At 37.0% G+C, this 22,528-nt stretch overlaps 1 protein-coding gene across 1 annotated transcript in view; it reads left to right on the top strand.

The window, feature by feature from the left end:
• The window catches only part of Pias1 (protein inhibitor of activated STAT 1), a 98,656-nt gene that overhangs the window by 37,991 nt on the left and 38,137 nt on the right, over positions 1–22,528 (top strand). Inside the window, exons 3-6 of the mRNA XM_042697349.1 lie at positions 16,435–16,519; positions 16,856–16,903; positions 20,437–20,527; positions 21,108–21,242. Of these exons, the coding sequence (XP_042553283.1) occupies positions 16,435–16,519; positions 16,856–16,903; positions 20,437–20,527; positions 21,108–21,242 (359 nt within the window). The remainder of the gene's footprint in view (positions 1–16,434; positions 16,520–16,855; positions 16,904–20,436; positions 20,528–21,107; positions 21,243–22,528) is intronic.

Here is a 22,528-nt window from a genome sequence, read left to right as displayed (position 1 = left end):
CAAATTAATCTTGCTATTCAGTTTGCACTAGTGAGCCTGAAGGGTTTGTGATGAAGGGGGGTATCAAGGATACAAGGGGCTATTTGCACAAACTTGCTTATTTGCAAATTTGGTATTTTTCAATGATTATCCATTAACATAGTTGTTTTCTTTCTTCTTTTTTCTTATTGGCTTGAACTCAGGGCCTGGGCATTATCCCTGAGCTTTTGTACTCAAGGCTAATGCTCTACTACTTGAGCCATAGCTCCATTTATGGCTTTTTGTGGTTAATTAGATATGAGTCTCACAACTCTCCTTGATCTTCAGATCTCAGCCTCCTGACTAGATAGGATTACAAGCAGGAGCCATCAGCTCCCAAGTTCAGATTATTTTTCTTAAAAGTATATTTGAGTATAGTTCCCATTCTGACTTTTGTGAGTCTCCTTACTCCTGAGAAGGGAATCACATTTCTTCTTGGTATCTCATTTCTTTTTGTTGAACATCTTTTTTGTTGTTTGTTTGTTTGTGCTTGGGTGTTGGACCTTTTTTGCTCAAGACCAATGTTCTACCACTTGAGCCACAGCTCTATTTCTGGCTTTTTGAAAATAGTTTATTGCAGATAAGACTCTTGTACTTTTCTCCTAGGCTGACTTTGAACCACAGTCTACAAATTTCACCCTCCTGAGTAGCTAGGATTACAAACATGAACTACCTGCGCCCTACTGAAAGTGAACATCTTAGTTTGTAAGATTGATATTTCTTATGCTGTATATTTCAGAAGTACTAGTAAATATCCAGATGTCTGGAATTTGTGATTCATCTGTTAACATAAAATCAGTTATGGGCAAATGCTAAGTGTTTTTATATGTAATTGATATTTATTTAGAGCTTTTCCTTTGTTCATGAATTGAATTTGCTATTCAAGTTTTAATACTTATTCATTTAAGAAAGAAAATATTTAATACCTTGCAAAGTGGCCTGTAATCCTAACTACTCGGAACCTGGGGCAGGATTACAATTTCAAGGCCAGCCCTGGCAACTTTATCTCAAAAACTAGAAACAAAAGGGCTGGAGGCTTGGCTCATACAACTGACTGTAATGAAATATAAGTTGGTTAACGTTTATAAACATGAAGAAGGGTAATACAGAAATACTTAACTAGAGACAGTACATATTTTTGGAGAAAACTAAAGCTGAATTATATGCCTATTATTCTAGCTAAGCAGGAAGCTGATAGAGGAGGGTTGTATGTTTAAGGCCAGACTCAGCAACGTGGTGAGACCCTTGCTTAAAATATAAACAGGGCCAGAAAAAGTTAAAATAGCTTAACTTAATAAGTTTAGTGTAGATTAGTGGTATAGTACTTGCCTTACATATGCAAGGCCCTGAGTTTAATCCCCAGTGCTATAAAAATGCAAAGTCAATTCCTTTCAGTCTATATTACTTGGTAGATAATAAAATATTTTAGATAAAATTTCTCTAGAATTGTAGCATATAACCAGAAACTACTGGTTGTTACTCTTTACTTTTTTTTTTTTTTTGTCAGTTGTTAGGCCTGAACTCTGGGCCTGGGCACTGTCCTTCAGCTCTTCAGCTCAAGGCTAGTGCTCTACCACTTGAGTCACCACCCACACTTCTGGCTCTTTCTGCTTATGTGGTGCTGAGGAATCGAACCCAGGGCCTCATGCATGCAAGGCAAGTACTCTACCACTGAGCCACCTTCCAAGCCCAGTCATGTTGGGTTTTGGGTTTTGTTTTTTTTTTTTTTTTTGGTGGCACTGGGATTAGAACCCAGGACCTGTGCTTGCTAAGCAGCCATTGTACTGAAGAGCCTGCTCCAACTATGCTTACTTATTATTTTTGAGGTACTGGAGATTGAACTCAGGTTGCTCTGCCTCTGAGGTTACTAATCCTGTAGCCTCCATCTAGCCTCCATCTATGTCTTTATCATCCCATACTTTCATCATGGCTGACTCCTTCACTTTGTGGTCAAGGTAATATTTAAATTCCACCTCTTTCCTTCCAAATCCCTGTTAACCTGCTCTCTTTTTCTATAGCATTGATTGCTTTCTAATGTCTTTTGCAGTGTGAATGACATAAAAGTATTGGTTTTGGTCTTTTGTTTATATATTTAAACAAGAGACCAATATCTTAAGAGATATTACATGCTTAATGTTTTTTGGTAAACAAGAGATTAATATCTTAGAAATATTAGGGCTGCACTGGTGGCTCATGTCTGTAATCCTAGCTATTTAGGAGGTTAAGATCTGAAGATCACAGTTAAAAGCCAGCCCTGGCAGGAAAGTCTGTGATACTCTTGTTTTTGTTTTATTTTGGGTCCGGTCGTGGGCCTGAACTCTGAGCATGGGCGCTGCCCCTCAGCTCTTCAGCTCAATGCTAGCGCTGTACCACTTGAGCCACAGCACCACTTCCGGCTTATTTTTTGCTTATGGGTGCTGAGGAATCGAGCCCAGGGCCTCAAGCATGCAAGGCAAGCGCTTTACCACTGAGCCACCTTCACAGCCCCAGTCTGTGACACTCATCTCCAATAAACCACCAGAAAACTGAAGTGGCGCTGTGGCTTAAGTGGTGGAGAGCTCACCTTGAGCTGAAGAGCTCTTGAGAGTTCCTGGAATCCTTACAAATTTAACTATAGGAATGGAGGAAAAAGGTAGTTTTTGTCCCAGCATTCCCAGGAAAAATCCTGAAATTCATTATGATTGAACTACATTAATTGACAAATTTAGCCCTTGACCAGCCAACCATTGCTGGGAGAAGGCAATGCACTGTCTGGTCTAGCCTTTGATCATATATTCTAACTGATTCTGGAGATAAAGCTGAGTAAATATTCAAGAAGTGTGTACTAGCTTATACACAGACTGTAATTAGTTTGTACAAAATGTGATCCGTGGATACCTAATGGGGCTAGCAGATAGTCTTTGACCAGACCCCATTACATTTTGAAACTTAAATATGTTTTTTTTTTGTTTTTGTTTTTGTTTTTTAGGGAAGTGGAGATGGGTAATGTTTTGAATGCAGGGCATGGTTTTTTCCACTTAAGAGCTGGCACTCATTCGAGCTACACTTCCACTTCTGGCTTTTTGCTGGTTAGTTGGAGATGCCCTCAGTTACTTTTCTACCCATGCTGGCTTCAAACCATGATCCTCAGATCTTGCCTCCTGAGTAGCTAGGTTTACAGATGTGAGCCACTGGCTGCCAGCTAAATTTAAACATTTTATTAGCATAATAACGTTCTATAAATCTTGAAATGGGAGATACTTTATGCAACAACTTCCCAAAATTCCTTCATTGTGGAGCAATTTTCTTCTTGAACTAGCTCAACTGAATTCTTACAGAACTATTAGAAATACTAGTATTCAGTTAGATTGAGTTAGAAAGTTGAAGAAAAATCTCAAATGAGAATAAAAGCAGCCAGGTGCCAGTGATTCACACCTGTAAAAATCATAACTACTCAGGAGGCTAAGAGCTGAAGATTAGTGTTCAAAGCCAGCCCCGTCAGGAAAGGCTATAAGACTCTTACCTACAATTAGCCATCAGAAAACCAGAAATGGCACTGTGGCTTAAAGTGGTAGAGACTAGCTTTAAGCGAAAGAGCTCAGAGACAGTATCTAAGCCCTGAGTTCAAGCCCCATGACTGGCAGTCCCCTCCTACCCCCCCCCCCCCCCAAAAAAAAAAAAGGTCTGGGAAAAGAACAAAAGCAAAACATTTTTCAAATGCACACTTACTTGAAGAACAAAATTTTTTGGTGGTTACTAGAGTTTGAACATGACCTGTCACTTGTTAAGCAGGTCCTCTACTACTGAGCAATGCCCTCAAACAATACCTTTTTTTTTTTTTTAAACCAGTTATTTTTCTATTCCTGTCCACACATGTGTCTGGACTACAGTCCTCTATTTTAGGCTTTCTGTTGTTGCTGGACTATCAGGCACACACCACCGCATCTAACTTCAAGAGTCTCATGGACTTTCTGTTTGGGCTAGCCTGGAACCATGTTCCTACCATAGCTTACCAAGTTGCTAAAATTATTACACAAGTCACTAGTACTGAAGAAAACAAATGTTTAGTTCCCTAAACACTAATATATAGAAAAGTCTTTTGAAAGATACATCTACATTTTTCTGGTTTGAGAAGTGAAAGGAAGAAGAGATTTTTGTCAAATGATTCTGAAGTTTGTGTTGTTATGGGCTCTTTTAACTTCAAGGAAGAATAATACCTCATTATATAAGAAAAGATATATAGGGGTGAAAACCAAAATGAAACAGTTGCGATTATAAACTTTATTTGATCAGTTGTCTTTTCTAACCTCTGTGGTACTTTATGTCTTTGTAAGCATCTATTATGTTCGTTTCTAGTTAAAAACCTTCCCCCATGTTTCAGACTTTAAAATCCCCCAAGAAACTGGTTTAGATTGATTGTGGTTAATCTGTCAACTGATGAGTGGATCCCTTCATTGGTTGCCAGAAGTTGGGCCACCCATTGGAAAATCATACTTTCTGTGATGACACTACTGTTGTTCTGTGCAGAGAATTCTTAGAGCTACTTCTATGGAAGTGGAGAGGACTAGGAATACCCAGCTGGAAGAGGAAAACATGTGGTTGTTAGTTGCCTTAACTAAAATGTCCAAAATAATAAAAGAGAAAAATAAGATGAAGGCCATGACACACAGAAAATTTATCTAGATAGACATACAGGAACTGAAGTGGAAATGGTGCCTGCATAATCAGTGAAATTTCTAACCAGGGGCATGAATAAGGCATTAAATTGTTCAGGAGTAGCTGATTGAACATTAAAAAGTTTCTTCTATGCAATGCAATAGCAATGTAGAAATTATTTAAAGATTAAATACTTAAAATATAAACAATATCAAGAAAGTATAGATTGCATTCAGACAAATGTGTAATAATTAAATAGCATTGGAGGGAGGATAGAGTTTTCCCTAGGATAAACCTAAAGCAAATCATTAGGATTTTACTTTAGAGACTCAAAACAAAAAGTTTATTACATTAAATGGCAAAATAAAGTAAGGGGAGATATTTGCAGTGTGTGACCATTATTACATATCTTTAGCACATGAAGAGGAACTGGAAAGAATTTGTGTGTGGATGGGAATGTTTTTTCCACTGAGCCATTGTACAGCATTAATATAGTCCATATTCACTCACATTTTCCTAAATGACTATTTTATGCCTAAATCTCTCACTGTACATTCCTGACAAGTACTGTTATACCTTAAAGCTTTGGAAAAAGCTTTGCTTTTTATTTCTTCCTCACCGAAAACATGGAACTTATCGAAGATAACTTCTATCACATGCAAATTTCATTCCCACTTGTCTGCACCTCTGCCCATGCTGCTGTGCTGTTCCATGACTTCAGCTGGTCTTCAGATCGCTAGCTGAGGCCAGTCCCTAACATTTATTGCTTAGCAATTCTTCAACTCCACAGCATCATCAGAGGGTTCTGTATTTTCTTTCTTTTTTTAGATATTATTACTTGCTAACAACTTTATGCTAATATTTCTGTTGCTTTTTTAAAAAAATTACTTTTCTCTCCTGGTGTGTGTGGGGGTAGAGGGGTTGTGTGTGTGTGAGAGAGAGAGAGTGTGTGTGTGTGTGTGTGTGTGTGTGTGTGTGTGTGTGTGTGTGTGTGTGAGAGAGAGAGAGAGAGAGAGAGAGAGAGAGAGAGAGAGAGAAGAAGAAGAAGAAGAAGAAGAAGACTGAGAGATTATGCCAAATGGGCACTGTCCCTGAACTTTTCTGCTCAAAGTTAGTACTCAGCCACACCTTCACTTCTGGCTTTTTTTTGGTAGGTAATTGGAGATAGGTATCATGGGATTTTTTTTTGCCCAAGCTGGCTTGGAACTATGATCCTCAGATCTCAGCCTCCTGAGTAGCTAGGATTACAGGTGTGAGCCAATAGTGCCCGACTTCAAGTGTTTTTTTGTTTGTTTTTGTTTTTTTTGGTTTGGTTTGGTTTGGTTGATTGTAGGGCCTGAACTCTGGGCCTGGGCACTGTCGCTGAGTTCTTCATCAGCTCAAGGCAAGTGTTATACTATTGGAGTCACAGTAACACTTCCTGTTTTCTTTTTCTTTTTGGGGGGAGAGGGTGTTGGAGGGTCCAGTCATGGGGCCTGGGCGCTGCCCCTCAGCTCAAGGCTAGCACTCTACCACTTGAGCCACAGTGCCACTTCTGGCTTATGTGGTGCTGAGGAATCGAACCCAGGGCCCCATGCATACAAGGCAAGTGTTCTACCACTGAGCCACCTTCCCAGCCCTACTTCCCATTTTCTAATGGTTAATTGGAGATAAGAGTCTCATGGACTTTCCTGCAGGCGCTAGCTTTAAACCATGATCCTCAGATCTCAGCTTCCTAAGTAGCTAGGATTACAGGTGTGAGCCACTGGCACCCAGCACACTCTTGTTCATTTACATTACTTTTTCTCCTGCTCCATCCTTCTGTTCTTAGCCCTCACCACAAAATTCCTTGACAGGGGTGTCTCAGTTCACTGTCTCTTTCTTTCTTTCCTTTTCTGTCATGAACCCTTTCCAAGTTGATTTTTTTCTAACCAAATGCCAAAGAAATTGCTGTCAATTTTTGTTATCAGTGACCATGGTTATAACACAAAATCCATGGTTTTTCCTAGGTTTGGAGAGTTAAAATTTAAAAAGTGAAGAATGACTATACAGCCCTGTAAAGTAGTTCACACATAAAAAAAACCAATAATGACATGAAAATAGTCAGCTTCTAGAATAGTCAAAGGAATGAAAATATAAAACGAGATGTTTTATAAAACGTCTATCTGGTGTTGGCAAGGAAATCTAGAACTATTTTATATTTCTAAGTGAGGAAAAACTGCATCAATGCAGTTTTGTATATTACACTGAGCTGTATATATCTATAATACATGTACATAAGTATGTACATTTCTTTTAATGAAATATCTAGACTATTTTCAACTGCTATTGTCAAGTAACAGAATTTTTGTGTTTTTTAAAACTTTAATGGTTTGTACTAACAACAACAACAGAGAAATTAAGAAAGAAAATTAGCATCCCTAGTCTTTTTTTCTGTTTTCTTATAAATAATAAACAAAAATTGGTCATTAAACTTGGTTTATAACTTGCTAGGTTGGTCTAACCAAGTTCTGCTTCTTAACCTCTCTGCCCTTTAAACAGTCTGCCTGCCAACTGTTAAGAGAATAGGTGGACAGGATAAAATATTTTATCATACTTTTAGCTTGCAAGTTGCCTAAGAATCTTTATTGGCCCATTCAATTAGTCTGCCAGGAGGCTACCTGCTAAATTCATATACTGATCTAAGAAATAACATAAAGATAAAATAGATGGAAAACATAGGTAAGGTTACTAAGGATGAGTTTTTAGGAACTTGTAATTAGGGTGTAATAAAATGAAACCAAAGGCTATGTATAGCTAAAGTTGAATAGTGTTGTATATTGTAACCATGTCTTATTTATGTTCTATATGAGTGGAAAAATTCAAAAGCAATTTGTCCTACTGCAAAGAAGTAAGCCAGGTTTCATTATGAAATATTTAGCACCTTGAAAATTAAAAAAATTAGTGATAGAATGCCAATTATGTGTTTTATACATCTATACACATATATGTACATGAAATAATACATTCATTTTTCTATAAGGTGTGTAAAAATTTTTAAAGCAATACATAATGTGAAGAATTTAAAAATAGAAATTACAAAGCATTTTAAATTCCTGTTTTGATTTCTCATTGCATAAAATGTAAATTTACTTAGATTTCCACTTCAGTATTTTATTTTGATTTTTGATTTAATATTGTATGACTGTCCTCATGTCATTTCTTTCCTAGAAAGTTCTCATTATAAAGATATTTGGTTAAAGCAGTGTGAATTTATTAATGATACAGTGTATGTCTTACTTTAGAGAACAAGTTTTCTATAATCATGTCTTAAAGTTAGTTGAGAGCCTAATGAGGTAGCCACATCATTCTAGTTATGTTTTTTAAAATTACATTGTTTTGGAGTTTTGTTTTGAGTAAAACAGAATTCATTAAAGATCTAAGGCTGACATTTGAGGGCTTAGTTTCGCTTTTTCCAAGACAGCAAAAATACTCTCTAACAGAGGACTATTTTTAGCTTTTCTTTCTGCTGGTTAGGTGGAATACCAAATATTTTTAGAGCAGTTGAAAATACAGCTTAGATTCTCAATGTCCCTATCATCAGAACCCAAAACCTTATTTTGTGTATCTATGTTTTATGTTCTGGTGTTTTGAATTTATATAGTTTGTAATAGGGTTCCTCCTTTTCTTTTTGGCCTAGTTTATTCCAATGTGGAACAATGTGATTTAAAAAAGGTGGGGGGAGTGAAATTTCTTTAAAAAAAAATTAAGTCACCACAGCTCCACTTCTGGCTTTTTGGTGCTTATTTGGAGATGAAAGTCTTATGGACTTTCTTGCCCAGGCTGGCTTCAAACTGTGATACTCAGATCTTAGTCTCCTGCGTAGCTATAGATGTGAATCACCAGTGCCTGGCTCTTTTTTTTCCTTAAGTAGTTGTAAAAAGTGATTACACTTTCTTATATCAGGTTATGAGTACAATGCATCTTGATTGATTCCACCTTGTTCATTCTTCTCCATCTCTCCTTTCCCATTCCTACCCTCAAAGCTACATAGTTCCGTTTTTACATAAAGTACAACGAATATAATGACTTCATTTGGTCTGGTCATTTCTTAAAGTGTGTTTTTATTTTTTTTTTTAATCACAGGTATGCCCATTCTATACTTATAACGCTATCTACTCTCTCCAGGAGAGGTTTCCTAACTAGTAGTCTACACACAGATCTCTTCCTAAACTCCAGATTTGTATTTCCTTATGGCTGTCTGTCTGTAAGTCAGCAGAAAGAAGCAATAGGAACTTACCTGGAGTGAATAGACTTGGAGGAAAAAGAACTGCAAGAGCAAAGGATGCATTCATGTGCATGGAAAAGTTTCTAAAAAACAGGATTCTTGTGGGAAGAACCAAAGGGAAAAATGGCCAAGTTGGTATAGTAGTCAACTTCATTGTAGTCAAACAGGCAAACTCTCTTTGGGGTCAATTTGGGCCAATTTCAACCATTGTATTGGGGATACAGTGTATCTTGGGAGAATTTATTCAGTTATTTTCTATTTTTCACTTTCTTTACTCTCACTTTGGAGTTCCTACTTCCAGAATGATTGCCTAGTTTTATCTAATTTCATTATTTGTCTTTTGTCATAATTTTACTTTACATGGGAGAATTTCTTGTGTTTATTCTTAACTTATTTGCTTTTCTTTTTCTGCAACAATACTTTTATACATAAATACTATTTTGCACTCTTTTTTTTCATCAATACTTGGTTAACTTTTTTATAATAAATCTTTTATTTCTGTAGATATTGATAACTTTTAAGAATCTTTGGAAGCTTTTCTAATCTCTGCATGATCTGGCAGCTTCCAGGGATTTTTTTTTTCTTTCTTACTATTATTTTGGTCTCTATTATTTCACATTTCAGGCTTTCCTCTTACATTAAGAGTGCCTGGTCATGTTAATGTATCTGGCCTTTCGTTTTTCCTTTGCAGTGCTAGGGAAGTTGAACCAGGAACCTGTTCTACCTCTATGGGTAGCACTGAGCTGTACTCCAGCCCCTAATCTTTGTTTTTTAGTCTGGATAAATCAGAATTTGTGGCCCTAATTTTGGTTTTGAGCTTTCATTTGAGGAGTTCTAATGGACCGTTTGCCCAATGAAAGAGGTGGCAGTTTTCCAGCTGCCTTAGAGAAGAGAAAGGGACCTGGAGATCTGGTTATCTCACAAACAATTTTTCAAGGAATTCTCCTTATTTAGCCATCTTGCTTTGCTCCCACTGCCAGCAAAGGGAAAATGGCCACACATTTAGAATCAGTTGGAAAGCTTTTAGAAAAGATTTAAATCATTTCTTTTTGGTCCGAAACTAAAACTCTAATTTGGTACCTGACTTTCACTCATTGGACTTTCACTCATTGGCTAGTGCTCTTCCAACTGCTTAATCTTATAATTAGTGAGACTGGTTGTGATTCAGGGTCAGATCTGTTCTGTTTGTATTTTCTAGTTTTCCAAGTTGAAAAAATCTTGTGGAACATTAAAAAAAACCACAGATTCTGAAAATATTACTTTATCTGTTAAAACATTCCAGATTCTAATTAAAATATATTCCATATTCTGCTAGAAATAATATAATTTCTTTAAATTTTGTTAGGAAAAATTAGCTGTACAGGGACTTCATTGTGAAATTTACATTATATGTATATAATGTACTTTTTTTTTTCTTTTTGGTTGATCATAGGGCTTGAACTCTGGGCCTGGGCGCTGTTCCTGAGCTCTTCAGCTCAAGGCTAGCACTCTACCACTGAGCCCCACAGCACCACTTCTGGCTTTTTCTGTGTATGTGGTATTGAGGAATTGAACCCAGGGCTTCATACATACTAGGCAAGCACTCTACCACTAGGCCACATTCTCAACCTGTATATAATCTATTTTGGTCAGATTTGCCTCGTCTTTGTTACGCTTTCTTAACCCTCTTCTCTCATCCCTCCCCCCTTAGAAATAATATTCTTTCTTTTCCTTTTTTTTTTTTTGTCAGTCATGGGGCTTGAGCTCTGGGCCTGGGTCCTATCCCTCAACTCTTCAGCTCAAGGCTAGCGCTCTACCACTTGAGTCAAGGCACCTCTTCTAGTTTTCTGAGTGGTTTATTGGAGATAAGAGTTTCATGGACTTTCCTTTCCTGCCTGGGCTGGCTTTGAACTGAGATCCTCAGATCTCAGCCTCCTGAGTAGCTAGGATTATAGGCATGAGCCACTGGCTCCTGGCAAAAATAATATTCTTTCTTACAGTATTGTGATTGAGAATGAATTTTCCTTAAGGTCTGAAGCTATTTGCATTCCAGCAAATAAGAAAGTAGCACCCCAAATTAAATTAGTCACATAATAGAGGACAGACTTGGGGAAGAAGTCACAAAATGCATATACAATAAGCCAATGGAGCTAGATTAAAAAAATCAAAATCAATAATTACAGTATAAAATGTGAATAATAATTTTCTCCCAAAAAAGAAAATTAAATACAAGGATTAGAAGCAGTGACCAGTAGTTAAAAACAAAAACCTCTTAGTTTGTAATTTGTTGATTTTTATATTAAAAAAATTTTTTTTGCAGTGCTTGAGATGGGTCACTGAGCCTTACACGTACTAGACAAGTGCTCTATTACTGAGCTGTATCTCTAGCCCTTGTAGATTACAAATATTAGAAAATCGTTATTTGCACATATTGAAAATGTTTATAAGACTACATATGCTTCACCATAAGGAAAGAGCCTGATTCCAAAAGTACAAACTGTGTGTGTGTGTGTGTGTGTGTGTGTGTGTTGTGTGTGTGTGTGTGTTGTGTGTGTGTGTGTATGCGTGCGCATGTGTGCACTCGCGTGTGCACATGCGCAGGTGTGCCTGCATATTTGCCAATACTAGGGCTTGAACTCAGGGCCTGGACACTGTCCCTTAGCTTATTTGCTCAAGGGTAGCATCCTACCGTTTGAGCCATAGCTCTACTTCTGGGCTTTTGCTGATTAATTGGAGATAAGAATCTCATGGACTTTCCTGCCCTTGTAGCTTTGAAATTTGAACCTCAGATCTCAGCCTCCAGAATAGAGAGGATTACAGTATAATCTTAGTCACCACGGGTTCAAACGGAGAAACTTTTTAAAATTACTGATGTGGATATATTAAAATGAATATCTAAAACATGAAGTAAGTAGATTGTAAAATCAATTATTTGTGGTACTATGATTTGAAACCAGGCCTTTTAAATTACTAGGCAAGCACACTCTATAACTGAGCTATATCTCTATCTAAAAATAAAGAGAAAACCTGTGGTCTTTATATATTTACCAGTAAATTCTTTAAATATTTTTTCAGGGTCAGGTAATTTCTCTGTTCTCTAAAATATTCTCCAAAAAATTTTTTTTAAAGCAAGCCAACGGAGAGAACAGAAGAAAGGTAGCATAAAGACAGGACAATACACAGGCATACTCCTCTGCTAAGGGGCAATCCTTTTGTGAATTGCTCTGTTCCACTCCCACCATGAAGGATTGACACCTCTGAAACCATGAGCTAAATCAGAACAACACAACAACAGATCGCCCACCCACAGTTGTGTTTTCAAACAGAAGAATTTGTCAGTAAGAGAATATTTTTTTTTTTTTCTGTCAGTGGTGAGGCTTGAACTCAAGGCCTGGGCTCTGTCCCTGAGCTCTTTTGCTCAAGACTAGCACTCTACCACTTTGAGCCATGGTGCCACTTCCAGTTTTTGGGTAGTTAATTCAAGATAAGAGTCTCACAGAGTGTTTCTTCTGGGGTTAGTTTCCAACCACGATCCTCATATCCCAGCCTCCCAAGTAGCTAGGATTAAGGTGTGTGAGCCACTGGCACCAGCATTTGTTGATTTCTTATAATTCTATATGCACTTTTCTGTGTGTTTTAAATTTTAAGTACCAGCATAATCCTCTTAAGTTATCCTTTAGGTTATCTTAGAGGTATATTAACATATAAGGAAACCAATGCTTGGAAAGACAGAAATCTTGCCCAAATTTACTCAGTTACTAAATCATGACTAGAGTGAGAACCCAAAAGTCTCATTATGAGTATATTTGCTTATTTTAAGTTTAAATTTTTTTTAAAGTTTTATGAAGTTCAAGGCCCATTTCTACTTCAAAAGAAAAAAGAAAAAAATTGAGAAAGTAATTATCTATCAGGCCAAACATGGTGTGGCTTAAGTCTATACCCAGCTACTGGGGAGGCAGAGGCAGGAGGGTCATGAGTTTAAGGTTGGCCTGGGGTACAGAGTAAGATCTAAAAAAAAGGAAAAGGAGAATGAAAGGGAAGGGAAGAGAAAACAAGTTCAGTTATAAAGATTAATATATGATCAAAGAAGCACACATTCCCAGGAGAAGGAAGCGTTGTTTAATAAATGATGTTATATAATTAAACAATTTATAGAGTAAGATGGGTGAGATAAAAGTTTAATTGTAACAAAATGGGGTGGTAGGTATAAAGTATAAAGGCACAAGAAGAAGATAGAGCATCTATCTGTCTATATCTATTATCTCAAGTTAAATATTAGAGGAAACTATTGAAAGTGGTTAATTAGATAAGGCCACATAGCAAATAAGGAAACCAGGTCTGTGTAATCTCTTCCATATCCTATTGGGCTTTGTTCAGTTAAATTGTTTATCACAGCCATCTTCTATCTGACAAAGCAATGGCAATTCTCTTCCATTTCTAAGTAGTGTTCAAACAGAAAATAAATGGAAAGGTGAAGGAAAAATTGGATTCTAGATCAGTGGTCTGCAAACTTAATTTGCTCACATGTACTAAGCAAAATACTTGAGCATATACTATACATAAAAAAGCCTCAAGCCACACAATCATGAGTTTGAGAACAACTTGATGACAAAATTGAGTTCAGAGAAGTTACTATTGTATAATACCATGTATATTGTAAAAACTATTAAAAAAACAGAAGTTTAGCCAGGAGCCAGTGGCTCACGCCTGTAAGCCTAGCTACTCAGGAGGCTGAGATCTGAGGATTGCAGTTCTAAGCCAGCTCGGGCAGGAAAGTCCATGAGACTCCAATAAACCACCAGAAAACCGGAAGTGGCACTGTGGCTCAAGTGGTAGAGCACTAGCCTTGAATTAAAGAGCTGAGGGACAGCACCCAGGCCCAGAATTCAAGTCCCACAGGAGACCAAAAAAAAAAAGTTACACTTTTACATAAAATTTTAGTGTGGTGTGGATACATGTGTGTGCATGCGTGCACATGCACTTGCACACATGCAAGTGTCATTGTGCCATTTTCAGTCCTGGGTTTGATCTCAAGGCCTGGGTGCTATCCCTCAAGGCTAGTGCTCTACTGCTTGAGCCACAGTTCCACTTCCAGCTTTTTGGTGGTTAATTAGAGCTAAGAGGCTCTTGAGTTAGTCCTCCCTTGCTAGGATTCTGAGTAGCTAGGATTATAGACATGAGCCACCACACCAGTACCTGGCCATTTTAGGGATTTTTTTTTTGGGGGGGGGGGGCGGCATGGGTCCTGAACTCTGGACCTGGGTGCTGCCCCTCAGCTCTTCAGCTGAAGGCTAGCACTCTACCACTTGAGCCACAGCACCACTTCCAGCTTTTTTTTTCTGCTTATGTGGTGCTGAGGAATCGAACCCAGGGCCTCAAACATGCAAGGCGAGCACTCTACCACTGAGCCACCTTCCCAGCCCCATTTTAGGGATTTTTGTAAATTATATAAAAGTCAGTTAATGTTATTAAAGCTTTGTTTTACATTTTTCCTGTATTTCTGTGGATTGTCTTCTGTACTCAGATGCGTACTACCAATATTGCAGGTAATTGCTTTGAATAGTTCCAGACGATCCCTTTCTCTTAGGAAAATACTGTTTTTGTATGGCCTGATTTTTTTTTTTAAAGGGGGTAATGATAGCTTAATTCAAACTACAAAGTCTTCACTAGCATTCATAGCAGCAGTTAGGACTGCACATACATAGTATGAAAGGTGCTTTTTCTAAAAAGTGGCAACAAAACCTATAAGCATTTGATCTGCATATGAAGAGATGGTGGTAGTGATTCATACCCTGATTTCTGTGTGACCAGAAGCAGCTTCATTATTCATATTCTTGTTTTTCTAAGTCTGTATTCATCTGAAACTTACTGTAGACATATATTGTAAAATCAGTATGAAATTTTGCCTAGAGAATGGTACTTGAGAAATTATTTTAACACTGTTTCAAAGTGAAAACAGAGTTTTAAATTGGACTAAGTCTACTGGACTAAAATCTCTACAGAGACCTAACTTCTAGAAACTAAAAGAACTAGTTACTTCTTTGGAAACAGTTGCTTTTCTTCATTCAGGTTCTTGGTTAATGGTCATTGGCAGGTTGATGCTTCGCAATTAAGATGAATTTTCTGGTTAGTAACTGTTCCTTAGTGATAGACTCCTTCAGAAAAAGCACATAAAGCAGAAATGCAAATCTAGCCTTTAAAAAATACTTCTGGGCAGAGCGCTAGTGGCTCACACCTGTAATCCTACTTAGGAGGCTGAGATCTGAGGATTGCGATTCAATCATCTCCAATAAACCACCAGAAAACCAGAAGTGGCGCTGTGGCTCAAGAGATAGAGTGCTAGCCTTGAGATGAAGAGCTGAGGGACAATGCCCAGGCCCAAAGTTCAAGCCCCATGACCAACGAAAAAGAAATACTTCTGGCATGGCAAAACTTTAGATCAGTTCTCCCTTTTCTACTTTTCTCATAAGGCTACATTTGTACGAATTTTTTTTTTGTTTGTTTTTTGTTTTTGGGTCTGGTTGTGGGGCCTGAACTCTGGGCCTGGGCGCTGTCCCTCAGCTCTTCAGCTCAAGGCTCGCGCTCTACCACTTGACCCACAGCGCCACTTCTGGCTTTTTTTCTTTCTTTTTTTTTTTTTTTTTTTTTTGCTTATGTGGTGCTGAGGAATCGAACCCAGGGCCTCATGCATGCAAGGCAAGCGCTGTACCACTGAGCCACCTTCCCAGCCCCCGAATTTTTTTTTAATTCAGCCCCCTTTTTCATATTTTTTTTTTTGTACAGAATTTTCATATGACATACTACCTTGGGTGGTAGTTGTTGAGAAAGTACTGTTTGCAGTAGAAGCACTCAGGTTTGAACCAGCCAACTTCAGCTGCATTATTAGCATATCACAGCCACAGACCAAGAACTCCTTGGTAATAATTCTTAATGAGCCTTTTATTGTAGAAAGTTGGGAAATGAAGGCAGGGGATTATGAATTTGAGTTTAGTCTAAAATTTTGAGTTTAGATAAAATTCTTTTTTTTTTTTAACTTAAAAAATGTTTAAAATTTTTTTTATTGTGAAAATACCGTACAGAGGGGTTACAATTACAGGAGCAAGACAATAAGTGCATTTCTTATCAAGCATTGTTGCCACCTCCTTTGTTTCCCCTTAGTATCCCTTCCCATCTCCTCCCCACACCCCTCCCTCAGGCCAAGATAAAATTCTTTATTTGCCCTGAAGACCAAATGTCATCTCATCTATGCATATCTTAGGATGGGTTAGTATACATTTACACAAATGTACTTCTAGGCTTGTAACCATACATGATTTAAATAATCTTTTATTAATTTTTGTTTATGTATTCTCAGAAGTTAAATCCTATTGTATTTCAAGAACTAGCCCTTTCTGAACTTTTCTGTTCGTTCTATTACATCTAGTATATTTCTTATTGTTCAATGTTTTGTCTTATTATAGAATTCCTCCTGATTAATTAAAGATGTGTTTTTTACTACTGCCTGCTGTATTGATAAATTTAAAGTTCATTAAAAATACAATTCTTGTCTTCTTTAGCATCAGACAACAGTCAGCGCTTTCGAGAAACCTGTTTTGCATTTGCATTGACACCACAACAAGTGCAGCAAATCAGTAGTTCCATGTAAGTTGTCTTCCTATATAATTGGAGTTTGCAGTTGAGTACTATCTGTACTAAATGAATTTTGAAACATGATAGTTGGGGGATACAGCTCAGCATTAGCGTACTTGCCTAGCATGTAAAGGCCCTGGGTTCAATTTTCAGCACCAAAAATAAATTTAAAAAACAAACAGTATTGTTAGGTGATTTAATGTTATTGTCACGCAAAATTAGTGTTGAAAGTACTATTAACGTTATTTACTTTATAAACTAGCATATTTGAAAATTTGAAAAACTACATGTTTTCTAAGTATTTTATATACAGATTTTAAAGTAATTATAATTCTTATTCTATTTTAGGGATATTTCTGGGACCAAATGTGACTTCACAGTACAGGTGCAGTTAAGGTACAGTGTTAACTACAGTATATATTGACATTTTAAGACATACTATGTACTAGAGATTAATTAGAAGTTGAGGCTGGGAAGTTGGCTCAGTCAGAGTGCTTGCCTTTCATGCATGAGGCCCTGGGTTTGATTCCTCACCTCCACATAAGCAGAAAAAAGCTGGAAGTGGCACTGTGGCAAGTGGTAGGGCGCTAGCCTTGAGCTAAAGAGCTGAGGGACAGTGCCCAGGCCCAGAGTTCAGAAATGGTGAGGAAAAAAAAATTGTCTGATTTCCAATAAACTTTTTTTTAAATACTGACTTTAGATATTTAAATCAGGGAAACTTTACAGCTTCAGCTTATGTTCTCTATAAAAATACTAATTAAGTTGGGCATCAGTTGCTCACACCTGTAATCCTAGCTATTCAGGAGGCTAGGATCTGAGGATAATGGTCGGAAACCAGCAGGGCAGGAAAGTCCTGAGATTCTTATCTCCAATTTATCACCAAAAACCCGGAAGTGGATCTGTGGCTCAAGTGGTAGAGTGCTAGCCTTGAGCAAAAAAATGTCCAGGATAATGTCCAGACCTTGAATTCAGACCCCAGAACAGGCACAGAAATTCTTTTAAAAAGAAAGAAAAGGGAGGCTGGGAATGTGGCCTAGTGGCAGAATGCTTGCCTAGCATGCATGAAGCCCTGGGTTCAATTCCTCAGTATCACGGAAACAGAAAAAGCCAGAAGTGGCTCTGTGGCTCAAGTGGTAGAGTGCTAGCCTCGAGCAAAAGAAGCTCACGGACAGTGCCCAGGCCCTGAATTCAAACCCTAAGACTGGCAAAAACAAACAAAAAAGCGGAAGAAAAGAGAAATACTAGTAAACTCAGCCAGGTACTGTAGCTCAACCTTGTAATCCAGACTATTTGGGAGACAGAGATCAAGGGATCACAGTTTGAGGCTATCAGGCAAGATGTTCAGGAGATTTCATCTGGACAAAGCTGGTCATGGTGGCTTGTACCTGTCATACTACTTCCCAGGGACATGGATGGAGAAACATAAATAGTATGATCAAAGCCCAGGCCAGCCTAAATGTAAAGGGAAATCCTACCTCAAAAATAACGAACCAATGTGAAAAGGAACTGAGTGTGTGGCTCAAGTGATAGAGCCTGTCTGGCAAGCTGAAAGCCCTGAATTCAATCCCCAGTACCTTGGGGAAAGGATGCTGGTGAGCTCTTTAGAAATAACAGCTTCTCACTGGGTACCAGTAGCTCATGCCAGTAATCCTAGCTACTCAGGAGGCTTTGCGGTTTGAAGCCAGCCGAGGAAGGAAAGTCTATGAAACTCCTATCTCCAATAAACTACTCAAAAAAAGCCAGAAGTAGCACTGTGGCTCAAGTGGTAGAGCACTAGCCTTGAGCAAAAGAGGCTCAGGGACAGTGTCCAGATCCAGAATTCAAGCCCCAGGACTGGCAAAAAAGAAAGAAAAAGAAATGATGGCTTTTCAAAAGGAAGGTCCTTATTAATACTTAAATCTTCAGAATCACATGGACTTAAAAAATACCACATATTTTAATTTACTTAGTCCTGTATTTTAAATAGTTTGAATGTGTTCTAGTTTAGAATCCATATGAAACATCTCTTGGAAGTTTTCAAAGAGGCACTGAAGATTTTTCCAGTATAGGTTCACAGATGCCTCTTAGCACATTCATTCTTAGGTTATCTAAGAAATCATTTTTACTAATATCTTTCTCTTGCTAATATAAACCAATTTTATAGTACTATCTACATATGAACCTAAGTGTGCCACACTGTTCTTATTGGAATAGGAGATAGAAAAGTAAAGAAAAGCTGGGTACTAGTGGCTTACACCTAATCCTAGCTACATAGGAGGCTAAGATCTGAGTATTGTGAGTACTGCCAGCCAGGGCAGTAAAGTCCGTGAAACTATTTCCAACTAACACCAAAAAGCTGGACTTGGAGCTGTGGATCAAGTGGTAGAACCACAAAAGCTCAGGGACACTTAACAGGCCCTGAATTCAAGCCCTAGAACTGGCTCGCACACACGCACAGACAGACGCACACACTAAATAGAAAAGAAAATTGTTTTCTTCAGTTAACTATTTTTCCTATATTGTGGGAAAGATAAACAGTCTTGTATCAGTAATCAGATACTAAGTTGTGAACAAAGTATAAGTTCACTAGTAAGTCATAGAACCATGGGAAAACATTTAATCTCAGCTTTAAAATAGCAAGATAGAAACAGAAAGCAAAAAAGAAAGTTTTCAAACTACATCATTCTCAGATTCATACACTTGGTACCAGTTGTCCCATTCTTACTCCCTTCTACCCATAACACATACATACTGTGAATTAAAAGTTGTGTTACTTTTATCTCTTTTTTTATAGGTTCCTTTTCACTCCAAGAAAGGGTCCCATTGCCAAAACAAAGCTTGAAAACATAGCTCTGAAAAAAAAAAGATCTAGTTCTATGCTTTTATATATCTATGCAGCCATATTTACATAATATAATCTTGTTTCAAAATATAAAACATGGACTTTCCTGCCTGGGCTGGCTTTGAACTGTGATCCTCAGATCTCAGCCTCCTGAGTAGCTAGGATTACAGTCATGAGCCACCAGCGCCTAGCAACCTGTTTCCTTCTTAACACATGAGGAAATAAGTGTTCCTTATCTCACACGCATATTTAAATAATCAAAATCATCAAGAGGACAACTACTAATTGATAGTCATGATTGCTAATTCAGGTAGTTGACAGAATTATTTACAGTTAACTCTTGAACAACTTGGGTGGGAAAAAGCATGAAACTCTATCAAAATTAACTACTGAAAAAGCATCAACCCCTCTCCCCCAAACTTAACTACTCATAGTCATTGACCAGAAACTTTAGTGATAACCCAGTTGGTTAGCACATATTTTGTGTATATTATATCTGATTTAAGAAAAATAGGAACCCTATCTCACTTTTTTACTACTGTAGGCAGTTTACAGGAGAGAGGGACTATTCAAACCAAGATGACCTGTGCCACAGGGCATTTTGAGTGGACACTTAACAACACTTGAGGTTGTCAACAACTACAACAGTAGGTAGCTATGAAATGATTACTAAAAGTACAGTATGTACTGCAACTAATTTTATGGTTTTTTTCTGATTTAATACTTTATTATGTTTGTTTACATTCTCTTGACAGAATGGTGCCCCACATGGTTTATGTGTTTACATTTTGATAAGATCTAATTTTTTGTGTATATTCCATGATAATAAATAACAAATTGGACTATTATCTACATGTGTGTGTATATATATATATATATATATATATTTCTTATGACATTGCACTTTGTTTACATTGTTATACATTTCCAAATCTACACAAAATCTGTATATAAGTGGATCTGTGCAGTTGAAATTCATGTGGTTCAAAGGTCATTTTGTTATCTTAAGCCTGTTAGCATATACTTAATTGTGTGAATTATTTCATTCTTATATTTGGTAATGAAGTTGTTTTAATAAAAAAAATTAAACTTGATCTGTATTGTGTAGGTTTTGTTTATCAGAAACTAGTTGTCCACAAGAAGATCATTTCCCGCCCAATCTTTGTGTGAAAGTGAATACAAAACCCTGCAGCCTTCCTGTAAGTTCTAAAGCTAATTTTCAAAACACATTACCAACATAACTATCTTAATTAGTAACTACAGCTGTTGTTAATCCTAGTATTTCATTAAGAAAACATTTTTATTTTGGAGCTTTGTGTGTGTGTATGTATTCGTGTGAGTTAGTGAAATACTTTTACAAGTTAACTACTAGATGAAATAGTTTTATGCTGAATTTTAGGGAGAAATGTTTTCAACACTAGGTTCACAAGAATCTGTGAGCCTGTGAATGAATGGAAGATTTGAACGATGTGCCTTACACAGGGGAAAGGGAATGAGTTGTGTCTAGCTATTTATGAATTGATCCTAATTCTTGAATTTAAGAGATTTCTGTTAGTAACATTTTTTCAGGCTTAGTGTAATGAGACTGGGGGTGTTGTCTGGAGAGATAATAACTCAGGTAACTCTTAGAAATAAAGTTTTCTTTTCTACTTTTTGTTGAATCATTCTTTTTTTCCAGTATGTTTATATATATATATATATATATATTTTTTTTTTTAAAGAAGTTGAAGCTGAAATAATTGTAGATATAAGTTGGAATAAATTATATTTCTTTCTTAGGGCTACCTTCCACCTACTAAAAATGGTGTGGAACCAAAGCGACCCAGCCGACCAATTAATATCACCTCACTTGTCCGATTGTCTACAACAGTACCAAACACAATTGTTGTTTCTTGGACTGCAGAAATTGGAAGAGTAAGTAATTTTTATGTTTACCAGATTTTCCTACTATAAGGAAAAATTAATCACCATGAGTACCTGAGTTTATATTTAAATTATTATACTGTAAAATGAGTTGCTAAAGGTTTTTTTTATACAATAAATTTTATTCATGTTTCCATTTGAAAAATAGGTTCATGCATTATCCAGTGTTTTATAACCTGATCTTTCATTTCACAATTTATCATGTCTTTCTATGCCATTGTTTAGTCTATCCCTGTGGTTGAGCACTTGACTTATAGATTATCTTTTGCTATTCCTAAGAACATTTTGAAAATTATCCTAATAGGTATAGCTTTGCATGCATGATAATTTTCTTTCAGTAATTATCAGAAGTAGAAGTGCTGTGGCAAAAAACATGAAAAATTTTAAGAAATTTTGTGTGTATTGACCAATTTTTTTGAAAGATACACAGATGTACTTTCCCCCTTTCACTGTTTATTTGGGTATCTCTCAACACAGTCTATTTAAAAAAACCAAAATCTGTACCCTCTAGCGCCAAATCTTATTCAATTCTTTGCTTTGTAATATTTTTCCTTTTCTTCATCATGCCTAGTCTGTTTTTTCCAAACTTAGGTAAATAAGTTGACCTTCTAGACTTTTACCTTTAAATATTAAATCTAGCCAGGCACCAATAGCTCACGCCTGTATCCTAACTACTCAGGAGGCTGAAATCTGAGGATCACAGTTCAAAGCCAACACAGACAGGGAAGTCTTATCTTCAGTTAACCACCAGAAAAGTGGAAATGGTGATGTGGCTCAAAGTGGTAGAGCACTAGTCTTGAGCAAAAGAGCTCAGAGACAGTTCCCAGGCCCTGAGTTCAAGTGCCATGACCAATGAAAAATAAAATTAACCTATCTTAAATTTATGTTGTGTGTGATAATTACTTTGATATTTTAGTCAGCTGGTTCATGAGTTCATCATTATCCTGGTGCTATATAACAAGGCCCTATCTCAAGAAAAAAAAGTTATAAATATGTCTTTTCTAAGAAAATAGGAGAGTTAATACAATGCCTGAAGAAAATAAGTGAGATATTTTGTAATTTCTTGGCCTAAGTCAGAGAAATTTACCATATTTGGCATTTATTAACTTAGATTATTTGTAGAGAAATTATTTAAATACTGTTATAAAAGGGGACATAATGAGTAGATTGTGTTTTGATTATGCAGAAAGTATCTAATGAATAGACAAAAATAACTATGTAATTATATAGCAGTAGTTGATATTACAAAGCACCTTGAAGGGTAAAACAGGAATACT

Source organism: Dipodomys spectabilis, unplaced genomic scaffold, assembly GCF_019054845.1.
Source record: "Dipodomys spectabilis isolate Male_0828 unplaced genomic scaffold, ASM1905484v1 ptg000219l, whole genome shotgun sequence".
Taxonomy (NCBI): Eukaryota; Metazoa; Chordata; class Mammalia; order Rodentia; family Heteromyidae; genus Dipodomys; species Dipodomys spectabilis.
This window is presented reverse-complemented; position numbering and strand designations above follow the sequence as displayed.